The 14254-nt window shown below is 33.8% G+C and overlaps 1 protein-coding gene across 1 annotated transcript in view; it reads right to left on the reverse strand.

The window, feature by feature from the left end:
* Window positions 1–14254, reverse strand: part of RB195_020758 (uncharacterized protein) — a gene marked incomplete at both ends in the record, with an annotated part of 47164 nt that overhangs the window by 25655 nt on the left and 7255 nt on the right. Inside the window, 16 exons of the mRNA XM_064189210.1 lie at window positions 1891–2044; window positions 6262–6360; window positions 6815–6893; window positions 6950–7064; window positions 8062–8150; window positions 8227–8327; window positions 8405–8502; window positions 8596–8704; window positions 9852–10007; window positions 10082–10228; window positions 12399–12536; window positions 12649–12726; window positions 13115–13262; window positions 13610–13761; window positions 13824–13982; window positions 14078–14217. Coding sequence (XP_064045091.1) covers window positions 1891–2044; window positions 6262–6360; window positions 6815–6893; window positions 6950–7064; window positions 8062–8150; window positions 8227–8327; window positions 8405–8502; window positions 8596–8704; window positions 9852–10007; window positions 10082–10228; window positions 12399–12536; window positions 12649–12726; window positions 13115–13262; window positions 13610–13761; window positions 13824–13982; window positions 14078–14217 — 1962 coding nt within the window. The remainder of the gene's footprint in view (window positions 1–1890; window positions 2045–6261; window positions 6361–6814; window positions 6894–6949; window positions 7065–8061; window positions 8151–8226; window positions 8328–8404; window positions 8503–8595; window positions 8705–9851; window positions 10008–10081; window positions 10229–12398; window positions 12537–12648; window positions 12727–13114; window positions 13263–13609; window positions 13762–13823; window positions 13983–14077; window positions 14218–14254) is intronic.

Genomic DNA, 14254 nt, shown 5'->3' on the forward strand with positions numbered 1-14254 from the left:
CTTGCGCATATTGAGTTACCGCCGCCGCCCTCCTCGTCGCATTTTTGAATCGCGGTGAAATTTTCGCCACCCAGAGAAAAAAAGGTGACTGCAAATTTTAAATAGGTACGCTTTATAGTTGTGCTTTCTTGACAAAAGGGAACATCACTGTGAGAAAAAAACACGAATATGAACGGTACTACGTAATTTGCGAAACAAGAAAACATTTTAAAAAAATAACTAAATTTTAAAATTCAAGAAAATAAAAATCGGGTAAAAGGGAAATTATTGCAATTTTTGCAATTATTAAAAACTTAAAAAACTTAAACTGCAAACTTAAAAAAATATTGCAAATTTTTTAAGTTCAAATATAAAAATTAATAAATGGAGTTTAAATTAAATCTTATAGAAAAAATTGTTCTACAAAGATAAATCCCTAGGAAACTAAACCCGCTCAATACGAGGCTACAGACGTACATTTGAATGTACGTAGTCCAGAAAAATGCACAAGAAATATGTGGAAATTTCTAGGATATGACCGTCGTAAACCCCTCATGTCATTAACAACTAATATCATAAAATTGTAGAATTTTCAGGACAAAAAAAAACTCCATAAAACTCCGGAATAAATGAGATCAATGTATATTTCAGCAATTAAAAATCTAGTAAAAGGGAATGTTTTTTCGAATAACATTAAATTCAGGAAAAAACGATGTGTTCGCGTGTATGCGCTGGAAAAAAAAGCTCCTATTTAGTTGAAAAGTTTTCAGAGAGTTTTTTCTCTTCTATACCGATTCCGATATCATTCAGATCAAAAATTTTCACTTTTCATTTTTCTATAAGATGAGGTTTTCAACAAAACAAAAAAATTATCCATCTCGCCAGAATCCCGAAGAACTTTCTGGAAATTTGTGCCGTGGATAGTTGGTGACCTTTCCAGAATATCGTTTCGAATAACATTACAATTTTCAAAAAAAAAAGATGTGTGTCGCGTGTATGTGCTGTGCCAGAAAAGAAAAAACTCGGTTATGAGTTCACCGCAAACACGTACGCAATCAATGGGACACGGTAATTTCTTTCCGTGAAATTAATTCACGAAGAAAATCGGATAGATCAGAGGAAGGAAAAAAATTCGAAGAAATATGAGATGAAAATCGGTGAATGATGCGATGGTGAAAAAAAGTTTTGTGGTGGAATTTGAAAAGTGATGAGTAAGCAGATTCCGGAGAAATATGTTCCCATCAAGCAAAAAAGATGCAATATGACCCTTGGGGGAAAAAAAAACAAGCCCGGTTTTTTTTAGCTTCGCACACAAGCACGGCGTGCTCGAATTTCGTTGTTTTGTCGTCGTCGTCGTCGTCGTCGACTGACGGTCATCGTGCTGCTCTCTCTATGTCAACAAAGCAAGCGCGTGCGTGGGCGTGGGGAGGGCGAGCGGCGAGTCGAGCCGGACCGAGCCGGAACGAACGGACGGGCGGGTTCGCCACATCGCCTTCCTTCTTTCCCCGACTCAACAGGGTGACAGAAAACAGGGAACAACGTAAAAGTTGTAGAAAGGATTCTCAGCAAATAGGAAAAGCGAGAAAAAAAGAATCCGTGAATGGAAAAGGCCGCAACCGGGAATCCGAGACTGCTCCCAGCGGATGTGATCACTCGGGGAGGAGGAACTGCGTTGCGGCGCTGCGGTCGCTGAACAAACGCTATTCGTTTGAACTGCGTTTAAAGAAACGAACGGATGGTTTGATGGCGAGCGACGACGGGAGACAATCGCCCGACCGGAAATGACTGAATGACAGCCGGCGGGGCCAGGCGATAAAATATCGGAAGGCGCGGAGATCGGAAACGACTCATCGCACACACTCACACACACACACACACACACACCGACAAACATACACACATGAAACGCACCTGTGCTGACAACGTCGCTGAAATTCGTGTCCGAGAAGAGATTTGGCGCGGTGAACAGACGTAGCTTAAATTTATAATTTGTCCCAGATTTCAACGGACCATTACACACCGTATCAGCCGGAAGATCTTCACAAGTTTGATCGACACCAACGGACTGAAATATAATGGAGTAAGATTTGTGGAGCAAGATTTTCTGCAACTATTTTTTCAGCCACAAGACATATTATTCTTGAAAATCCTTCGCTCTCTGGATTTTGGATTTTTCTGGATCCATTTGTCCTTGTCCACAGAACAATTCATCCTTGAAAATCCCTCGCTTATCTGCTCAGTATAAAAAGTAGATCGAAAAAATTCCCTCCGTAACTAGAGGTCAATGAAATTATTTAATCATAAAGTTAAGATATTACTAACTATTACAACCATAATTAATTTCTTTTTTTGAAAAAAAAAACTATTTTGTCAATAAAATGGTCGGTGTTTACCTGGGAAATTTCTATAGGGCTCTTTTTACTGGATTTCTCAACGAAAAAAAAAACTCTAAATTAGTTGGAAAAGACCAAAAAATTCTCCACTCCGCGGCAGCTCTGGATGACAAAGAATTTCTGCAGTACTCTCATCTTTTTACATGGCATTAAACCTAATTTTTTTAATTTTTAATTTTTTAATTTTTTGAGATTTTCTTATTGATTTTTTTATTCAATACCTCCACATTTAACAATTAAGAAATAAAGATTAAGAATTCATTTAAGAACTTCTTATTGGAAACAAATGTCTCCGAGAATAACTGCGCTTACGATTTCTTTTCTTTATAAAAATTAACCTAATTAATTACTAAAAGAGAACAATAACCGATTGTTAATTGCCATTTTCACGGAAAGTGTAGGTGTTAATCCATTAAGTGGGGCGACTTCATATGAGTGCACCGTTTTTTTTTCCTCCGAACGGCGACTACAGTAGAATGACGGAATTAATTTTCGTAAGAAAGCGCCGGAAAAAGCGTCGCACTCAACGCACTATTAATCCGTTGCAAGAGCGATATAAAATTCGCCCCGTGCAAGAAAAAATTCTTTATAAAATATTATAAGGGAGATTTATGGTGCATAATAGTTGGCCAAGGGGGGGACGGGGAAATTCTTTGCGATTACAGAATTTTCACATGAAATGCTGAAAGCACGGTGATCCCCGGGGAGGAGGGGAGGGGGTTCGGGGGATACGGCTACGTTTCACTTCAATTCAGTTTTGTGCACTCGAATAATAAATAATAAATAATAAATAATAATAACAATAAAGTGGGGGCAAGCCGGTGTTATGTCAATTCAGCGGTTTTTCACCACTCACAGAAACCTGTATTCAATTTATCAACCTCTGTACAGAATAAAAATGTTGGTTGGCACGAGAGCGATTTCGAACCGTTGACGGCGATAACAGCGACAGTTGAACCTCTTACCGAATGCACTACACCCACGCCTTGTTTAATTTTCTTTCTTTTATTTTGGGTCAGAAAAAAAAGAGGAAAGAAGGAACTTTCTGCACGAGAAGAGCAAAGATGCATAAATCATTATAAAAATAAATACAGGCGATTATTAGATTTCTTTCTGCCTTAGTAGACACGATCTAATAGTGATCGCTGCGCTGCTTAATATCAAAATAAGGTCCAGAGATCCAGAGATTGTCTTCTGGAGCACAGAGTGCTCTATATTTTTGAATCCTCGTAGATTCCGTAGCTCTCTTATCATCATCCCCGCAACCTAGTGTCTTTTTCTTCGAAACAATCGAAATTCTTTTAAATTTAACTGTTTTTTTTATGGGTTTTCAGAAATTTCCTTTTTTCATCATCTTCATTGTTTAATGATTATATTTATTATTTTTATAATTTAATTGATGATTAATTTATGTTTGATTTTTTGACTTCCATTCGAAAAGTCACCATAAGATGACGGTTTCGGATGAATCAGAACGTGTAGTTTAATTTTTATTTTTCCGTTTTCGTTGAGATAAAAATAAAAAAAACTGCAGAAGTTAAATGCACATGTGGATACGGTAGTGGAATGTGGAAAAACAAAGGTCAGAGAAAAAACCAAATTTTATAGTTTCTGTTAAGATTTCCACAAATTCTTTTAGTTCCGACTGTGTCAGGACAAATAAAATCACAAATCCTTCAAAAACAATAATTATTTAAGAGATTGACAATCACAATGGGACCCTAGTGATCGATTTTGAATGGAATGCCCTCAATTATGCACACTATGTATGTCATAAAAGACTGTAAATTTGTACAATAAATAGGATATACGAGAGACGTGGATTCGATCCAACAAAACAGATCCAAAATGAATGTTTTTCGTACGTGGGACGTGATGTGATTTTATGTTTGCAGAGCAAACACTACAATTTTTTCTCAGTTCCATAGCGATACACAAAAATAGAATTGGATATATACATATGTTTATTTATAGAATTTTAAAGTTAAAATTTAAAATTAAATTAAAAATTTTTATATGATGTTCAACCTTGCCACATTGTTTTTTTTTGCGTAATAAATAAATAAATAAATAGATACATATAAATAAGAATTAAGTAATAATATAGTAGCAAATAATATAATAAATAATAGAATAACAAATAAAAAATAATACAATAATAAATAAAAAATAAATAATATAATAATGAAAATAATAAATATAGATACACAGCCACATTGTTTTGGCAAGCCATTGAGCATAATAAATAAATGCATACATATAAATAATAATAAGTAAATAATAATGTAATAACAAATAACGCAATAAATAACAAATAACATGATAACAAATAAAAAATAATATAATAATAAATGCAAAATAAAAAATAAAATAGTGAATATAATAAATATAGATGCACAAAAATAATAGGAATAAAATGAATTCTTAAAAATGAATCTGCATTTGATTTCACTACAATAGTAGCGGCTACCGTACTGCAGAAGAATAGCACCATCGCTTTCCCCCCCCCTTCCATCGATGTCATGCTGCGAAAATTTCAAGGTAAAACACGGTGACCTTCTGGGAATCTCTTTCACTCCGGCTGGACGAAAACAACGGGGCGCCAGTGTTCCTATCATTGTGGCGCTTAGCCGGACACAAGAAACAAGGACCACCATTTTTGTGCAATTACGGTATTCATTGTGAACATACCATATTTATTACATATAGTTTTTTTTATATGAGCGTTTAATTTTTAATTAATACATTTAATTTCGCGTTTCGGGCCACTTTCCCATGCTTCTGTGTTATTGAGGTACTGAGATTACATAATGAGGCACAATATATCAACTCGTTATGGTAAAAAAAATTAATTTAATCGTTATGGTGAAAAAAATAGATATGTTAGAGCGGTTAGCAGCTCCATTAAGTATTTTTTTTTTTTGATAAATAAATATCGATTCAATTTGTATTTTTTCTACTGGTGGCGGAAAATTGGAACAGAAAACAAGTGTGAATCCGGAAAAAAAGTAGGGAAATTAAAACAGAAAAGCAAAATGAAGGAAAAAGGACCATAATGCACCGGCTTACGATGGTCTCTAAGGGGTACAACATATTAAATCCGTAAATCTCCGTCGACTATCATGTCCAGAATATTGATTTCATCACTTCGTAGATCGATTCTTCCTTCTTTCTCTTTTTTCTTTTGATTTTTTGAACTTCTCAATCTCAATAAATCAAAATCAATCAAATCAGAAAATTAATCAATCAAATTAATCAATTAAAATCTCAATTAAACAAAAAAAAACCGTATCACATGGGTACGGATACGTCTCTAAGCGTATATCATATCTAATCCACAAATTTCTATCCACTCATGTCCAAGAGATTAATTTTACCGCTATTTCAATTTTTTTCATCCTCTGTTTTAGCGTTTTGAAGTTCAATTTTCATCCTTTAAAGTTATTTTGCTAGGATTTGAAATTTCAAGGATTTAAAATTTATTATTAATATAATCACTGTCGTTACGGCAAAATCAATTGTTAGTGTTTATTATGGATGCCATTAGGGCCAGGAAGCCACTAAGGCTGTGTGATTGTGGATTCATTGTTTACCGGGAAGCCAGAGTCGAGTGAACTTATCGCAATGTCACCTCGAATCCATCCACGTCACTGATTTATTGTCGCCATATGCTTAGCACAAAATCTAACGTATCTAAGTGTAAATATTTGTGCCAGCGACGGAGGAAACGTTGTCGTTTCCGGATGACGCGCGATTGTTTTCAATTACTTCCGCTCATTATTTTTACATGATTGTTGAGGGTGGGTCGAGGTCCCACACACACACAAGTTCTCCTTCGTGGAAAACAGGATTTGGTGAGCTGGGCGATATTACTTCGGATTGCACTCACCTGACTATGGATACCGGATGACTGGGAGCTAGGAGATGACTCGTCCACGACGGCCGTGTACAAAGGCCAGACATCAAATCGTTGCACTTGCATCCATGTCTGGAAGGAAATATAAGCAAATAATATTAAAAAATATAAATAAATGTATATAATATAACAAATATAAGGGTATAATATGGGACTAAAAATGTAAATATAAAACACAATAGATATAAGCATGAAATATAAAAATAAAGAGAAATTTTTAAGAAAAAATACATTAAGAAATTTAAACAAATGAAGGAAAGATCTAAAATTATAAATACACGTATATAATGTAACAAATATAAAGGTATAATACGAAAAATAAAAATGTAAATATAAAAAATATAAATACACGTATATTTATATTTTTTAAATTTACATTTTTTAGTATAACAAATATAAGGGCATAATACGAAAAAGAAAAATGTTAACATAAAACACTATAAATATAAGCATAAAATATAAAAAATAAGAAAAAATTATAAGGAAACATATAGTGAGAAATTTCAACAAATCAAAAAAAACTCACATAAGTGACATTTTCCGAATTCATCCACGTTTCACTGACCTGACCATCCTCAGTCACTTCAGCAACCAACAAGGCATATCTGAATGAGAAATTTTTGTTCCCCTGGAGGGTTCCTTGAACGACTATAGGACTCACTTGGAAATTTTCCCATGTTTTGGATTGAACATTGCCGAAGAGTATTTCACTGTTAGAGAATGGCTGGTGATGGATTCCATAGCAACACTGGGGACCAAATTTGTTCGTGGAGGAGCTGAAAGAAAAAACCTTTTTCAGGGAGAACTTTTCAGGAGCTTTTCCGGAGTTTTATCTATACGAAAATTTGAGAATTTTTGAAAAATTCACTTAAAAAGAGTAATAATATCTCAGAATCATCACTTTAAAACTGTAAATCAATCAGGGTTACCATTGATTGTCATATTAAATAAAATTAAGATATTTTCCAGCTACAATAAATAAATTCAGGACAACTTTCAGGCTTTCAGGCTATTCTATGTACATTAACAACGCATAGAGGATTTGCTAACTGTTCTAGTATGGCAGGAGAGTAAAAATCGTATTAATAATTCAATCAGATATTAAAAGAAGATGAGCGAAAATTTATAAATGGAAATAGTTGGTTACTTCCTGAGCTATTAAACTTTTCTTACAAGGATTGAGTTATGGAAATGATTTCGAAAAGATCCTGATAGTGAGTGTTTTATGCTGAAGTCAGGAAAACCCCCATAATAAAAAAAACAAAAAAAAATTTTAAAATTTATGAATACTTGGAGATCATTCTTCGATTATTCTCATTATCCGTCTTTTCCTAAGCTCTTCCTTAAGAATCTTTGAGGAACCCAAGATTCAGACCGGAGAATGTCATTTCTTATTTCTTTTCTTGCAAGAAAAAGCTTATCATTTAATTAATGTAACGATTAGTTTGATAAAAAAAAAGAGAAAAAAGAAGAGTACTGGAAAAAATAAGTGGGAAATGGAGTCGAATCGAAGAAATACCTTATGGAATTTTGGAAAAATAAAACCACTCCAGTTAGCAAATTTTGAGGGAAAATTCGAGGTAAGATAGGTAATTTTATTGGGAAATTTATTGGGAAGGAAATTCTATTGTGTTTACTTCTTCAGGGGATATGAATGATCATTTCAATAATTATTCCATTCTAAAAATCATTTGTAAAATACAAAGCACTGCCCCTCCTGATCGAAATTACATCCGTGACATAAAAACAAAATAATATATTCTATTATCTTACCCATAATCGGCATTAGGACGGGATCTGGAGGATTTGCTGGCAGATCACCAGATCCGGCTTCCGTCACTGCACGTACCACAAAATTATACCTAATATAGTCCAAGTTACACGGGGAGAATAAATAAGGACCAATTTTTTTTTAAGAATATAAAGAAGAGTGATTACCGTTCTCCTCCAGAAAGTCCGTCAATAACAGTCTCCACAAAATGATCCGCTCGATCCGTACCTACTCCCACGTTCAACGATCGTGGAGTTGTGGAATCGGTCTGGAAAAAAATGAGAAAATGTGGTAAAAGTCATGAGATGAGCGCAGATGGAAATATTCCGAAAATATTTCGGATACCTCTGGTTGTACGTCGACGATGTAGTGGGTCAAAATTCCGTTCGGTAAAGCCGGAGGGAGCCAACTTAACTGGACAGAGTACGGATTAAGTGGACGAACTGGAAAGAAGTTGCTATTTTTTTTGTACAGTACTATATTGTAATCCTATTAATCCTTTTTGTAAATGGGTAATTTCAGGTAAAATATTTTACCCGTAAGCGAAAGAACAGGTCCTGGCCGATCCTGCATCGTGGAGAATGTCAACTGCCGCATAGATCGTGAAGCCGGTAAGCAGTCAGCCGGACCGGAAGGGCACGTGACCTGCAAGGATCGACACTTATGAAGGATTATTCCAGGGTTATAGTGTTTGTATTGTTATATTTATTTATTTATTATATTTTTTGTATTATTGATTACACAGATTTTGTCAACGTTTTTCACTGGGACACACACATGCAAACAAAAGCTCCAGGGTACCGTAAAAAAAAATTCCACTAAAAAATTTAAGTAAAGCCAAACAAACGCTTTAGGGAACCGTAGCAAATCCTCCTCTAAAATAAAAAAAAATCAAAAACCCAAATGGTTTCCTTTGTTAAGGTTTTGCTCTAAAATATCAGGTTTTCCATATTTTTAAAAAAAATAATACAAAAATAAAATGGCAGAATTTTCTCATAACTTGTAATATAGTGAACATATTATATTACGCACTAATCTGACCAGAAAAATAATTTTTTTTTCTATTTTTTTTCAAAAAGATCCAAGTCGATTCAAAAAGCATCAGATTTGTTTTGAGCTCGATTTAGTTTCACTAATTTTATCCTAACTATTTAAGAAAAAGATCTCTAACAACACCTAGAATGTTCAGTGTTGTGCATTTAAGGGCAAAACAATTAAATTGACGTCAGTTTTCATGCAACTACTTATCCGCGCCTGCAAAATCTACGAAATCCACTTTAAACGAGTACAGCAAATCAATTCTATGGATGTAAGAAGTTGTATCGTCTGATAAATTGAAACATCATGAGTTTCTTATTGATTTTCTTCATGGATTTGTTAGGAAAATTTGAAATTTTATTGTGATATTTACAAACTATTTCAAAAATATTACTACTTATTCTGGAGAGTCCAACAACGGAAATTTTCACGAAAACTGTGTTCTAAAAGAAAAGATTCATATTGACATTTATATTTGCATTTTATGTGCTTTCTTCATTCCAGGAAATTCTGAGGATGAGAATTCTGTAGATTATACGACGTATAGGGAGTTCAGGATTTGGGGAGAATTCCTGTCCAGATTTCCCAAACAGAGATCAAATTGAGACGAGTTACGGGTAAAAAAAAAGCCGGGAAAAACACAAATCCGCGATCTGTTTTTCATGTTCAGTCGAAGAATCAGCGATTCTACTGCATTACTTATATTTACATGTTTATTTCTTGTAAACATATTCGTAAATACCTTATTTCTTACCTTACTGTTTACGGTGTACTTATGGAAAGGACGCAGCCCATTCAACTCTATACTCGGTAACGACTTCGAGCGTGTACGCAGAGTTTTATCCAGAACCACATGCGAATGCATATCCAACACCACAACATTTAAAAAACATTCACCATCAGCTTCTTCCTGAAAAAAAAATTTATTAAGCGTTGATTTTTTCCAGAAAAAAATAAAACTGCAACTATCGATGAACTCCTCACCGCGGATATGAAGGAACTATGAAGTGTAGCCGAGGTTCGTGTGATCCCATGAACAGATACGTTCACCGGTGGAGCGGACAGGCGGAAATGCTCATTGAATCTTGTCTCGGACACAATTCCAGACTTGGTGACGGTGAAAATTTGAATCTGTAACATTTTCATGCACGAGATACGGTAAATTATTATAAATCCTCAACCAATATTAAATTATATTTGAAATATTATATAATGATACAATTCGCGAATTATCAACCAATATCAAAAAAAATATTTTATGTATTATTTAGTATAATACAATTTGATGTTGGTTTAGAAGCAATAAAAAACTATATAATTAGATTATTGTTCAAACTATATAAATAAGACTTAGTATAATTATATTATATTGTTTATATTATCATATAAAATAAATATCATCATTATATCCAGAATATTATGTTTGGCGACATTACAGTAGGACCGCGAGTTCAACTCAAAAAAACTCTACTGTAAACGATAATTAGGGAAGAAAAAAAATTCCATGTAGACGTAAAATATTCCTTTTCTGTTCTTTCCATCCGTTTTTATATTTTTTTTTCTATTTTTGAGCGTGACTAGCAGATAAAAATCATTTGCAATAATTGTACGATTTCTTGGGTTTTCCAGGATTAGTTGAGAACGATCAAAAACTACTTCTCGTCAGAGCAACACTAAAAAATCAATCCATCCTAAAAACTCCATCCTCCATCGAAATTCATGGTGGGAAAATTTCCAGTGACTGGGAGAAAAGGAGTTTGAAATCACTTGATGTTCATCCTCTTCCCGCTCGCTTTACTTTTTTAATTCAAATTTTACTTTTGATGCGCTAAATCTAAAGGAGTCGGAATTTCAAAAAAAAAAACAGTTTTTTTTTACAAATGTCCCTCCCAATTCCCCCGATTATGGTGGAGAAAGAAATTTTTCAGGAAAAAATATCACGTGTCAAAAATTTTGCGTAAAACCCGCGTTTTTTCCAGACATAACCTTTTTTCACCCGCTACAATTACCGCCCCTCTTTTTTTTTCTTTAGATTACTGTAATTGTGAGTTTATACATTGAATAGAAATTAAATATGCACATTACTCGGCATTCTACTACATCTACGTAGTAATTATAATATATTTATATATATACAGGGAAAAAGTAGACTAATATTTAAAACTTCAATATTCAATTTACGAATTCACCAGAATTTACCCAAAAATATCGTGTGTTGAATGCCAATTTCTCGGGAAAAATACAAAATTTTCAGTTAAAAAAGAATTTTAGTGGACTATTTTTAACTATTTCACAGAGAAAAAAAATTGCCCATTACCCTATAGTACAAATCACATGGGTCCTATTATTTAAATCTGTCAATCACATAAAGATGAGCAACTGTTGATAATTATCGGGCTAGGATCTTCAAAACAAGTTCGACCAGCTCGTATTGTTAGTCAACATCAACGCGGAAGAAATTCGGCATTCGAGTGAAAAACTTGAGGGAAAAGTAAGAGGAGGAAGTTGTGAGTTCTCGGAACGAATGATTTTATTTCGAGAAGCAAATATCGCTCTGATCCCTGGATTTGTAGCGCTGGTATTTCACGTCTTTTCTTTTCATTTCTTTATTTATTTCTATTTATTTCTATTTCTTTCTCATTTATTTTAATCATTATTTTTGTTATTTTTATTTTTTTTACATTTTATTTATTTAGCCTTACAACTAGAACACTAGCACTAGAACAGAACTAAAAGGCAAAAAATCTACTAGTAATAATTAATTATTATCTAATTAAAATAAATTACAAATTATAAAATTATCCGAAAAGATAAATAAAATAAAATATTCGCATTTAACACGGTTATTGTTGTCATTTGCTGCCAGAAAGGGAGGAACAGTGGAAACAAATTAAAATAAATTATAACTTATAAAATAAAAAATTTAAAAAAAAAATAGATCAAGAAAACATACGCATTTTGGAACGGTTATTGTTGTCATTTGAGGCCAGAAAGCGTGGAACAAAAATAAAATAAAATAAATTATTTGTCAATTTTCAAAATTATTTTCAAAAAATAAATCAATAAAATAACCGCATTATTTACTAATTTATTTAAGCATGCTACGCTATACTTTATTTAAGTACGGTTATTGTTTGGGAATTATGGGTGGAGAGGTCCAGAGACAAACCCTAAACACATAGTTACCTAACAGTTGCTTGGAACAGGCCCGAGTAGTAGATTGGAAATTGTGAAAAATGGATTTTCAGGATCAAAATGAGGATAATGTTTTTTAAAAAAAAATATAAAAAGTCTTATAAACCTTATAGCAAGATCCTTTTGTCAGCGCACCGAAGACGAGCGGTGTGGCATGGAATGGGTCACCGCTCAGTCGATTTCCATTCCCAACCGCATTTGTGGGAATAAGACGCATTTCAAGTTTTGACTCAAGTCCCACAACCTGTAAAATAACAAATAAATAAACAAATAAATAAGTAATAATAAATATGTGGTGGCTGATAATCGAAAAGTTTGCTTGTTTCAGGAAGAACTAGTCGATTTTGTGCTCTCACCTTGTTCCAAATGTCTTTCATCCTTGACATAAAGACATCACTTTGAGGCCAAGTGAGTTCAATCCCGTTTTTTGACTCCTATAAATTATTTGATTCAGTTCATATTTTTTCTATTTTTCGTTGATAGCTCATGAAAATAAAAAAATAGCAAAAGCAGTAGTAGAGCAGTGTAAAAAATTAAAGTTAAATAATAATAAATAATAATAATGGAATAGTAATGAATAATAATCAATTAATTAAAAAGTTCTTTTCTTCTAGGAAAATAGGAACTTGATCCTCAATAAAGGACTAACGTCATGGAAACATTCCGGATTCTCTATTCATCGACCCAACAACCATTTAAGAGTACGGTATTCTTATTCATTTCATCAGCGCCTTCATCCACTTCCTCTTGACATTTATCCTTTTTTATTTTTCTCTTTTTCTTTTATTCCACTTTCAACTCTATCAGGATGAAATTTCTCACCTGCAAATGAAGTCCGAATCCAGACATGTCGAATGCTGGAGAAAGCACGACACTTCGATGAAGTTTTGAGCTACTGACATTGTTCGAAATTGTTGAAATTGTGAACTCGAATCGTTCTCCAGGAATTAGTGAGAGAAGTACGGAACAGCTGAAAAGGAACTCCAAGAAATTTAAATTATAACAGAATGAGAGAAAGAGAAAAATACCCTTTTTCAATTCCTTTTTTTTGAAAAAAAAACAAAAAGAAAAATAAAGAAAATAAAGACAGAGTTCTTAACGCCGGGAAATACTAACATAGAAAAATGAAAAGAAAGAAATCAGACCTCTTCGCTCTCGAATATCCAAGGAAACAAGAACTTTTGAATAAAAGTGACAAAAAAAACAGCAACATAATAAAAATAATAATAAAACATAATGAAAATTTGAATTAAGCAAAATAACCAATTTTTTCTATGCATGGTAGATCAAACAAAAATCTGAAAAGAAGGGAATCACCTCTTATTTTCACTATCATCACTCAATTCCCCATCTGCTTCGACTTTTTCCAAAGTTTCACTGACGACCGTAACATGACATCCATCGTATTTCGATTCGGCGGACAGTTCAGCGGTTAAACGGTACTTTCCCTTGGTGATATCCGGGAAAACCTGGAAATCATGGAAAATCATATCGGAGATCACTGCACGTGTTTGAAGATCAGAATCCTCACCTTAAATCCAACAGGCATCAACGGACGTACGGCGTAGGTCACTGACTTCTCCTCGGAAACGATATTTCGCTTCTTTGCCGCTAATGAGATAGTGTAAACGGTTCCTGGTGAGATCCCGTTACAAAGATGGATCGAGCGATCCTTCTCCGACAATGTAACCTGTATAAAAATACCATATAATAATATATAATAAAAATATATAATAAATCGCATATTTCAGTGATGGCTGAGTTGTGCCACCTCGAAAAACCTACCGTATTTTTCGCGCCTATGTGAAGCTGAGCGTAACGAAGTATGAACGAGTCAGCACCGCTACTTGAGGGCAGGTCCCACTCGACCGTCAAGCATGTGGTGTCATTTTCGGATACTGTCAACGTTGATACTGCGCTTGGCACTAAAATGTATCGCGAAAAAATTGAAGGATCATAAAA

Source organism: Necator americanus, chromosome II, assembly GCF_031761385.1.
Source record: "Necator americanus strain Aroian chromosome II, whole genome shotgun sequence".
Lineage (NCBI taxonomy): Eukaryota > Metazoa > Nematoda > Chromadorea > Rhabditida > Ancylostomatidae > Necator > Necator americanus.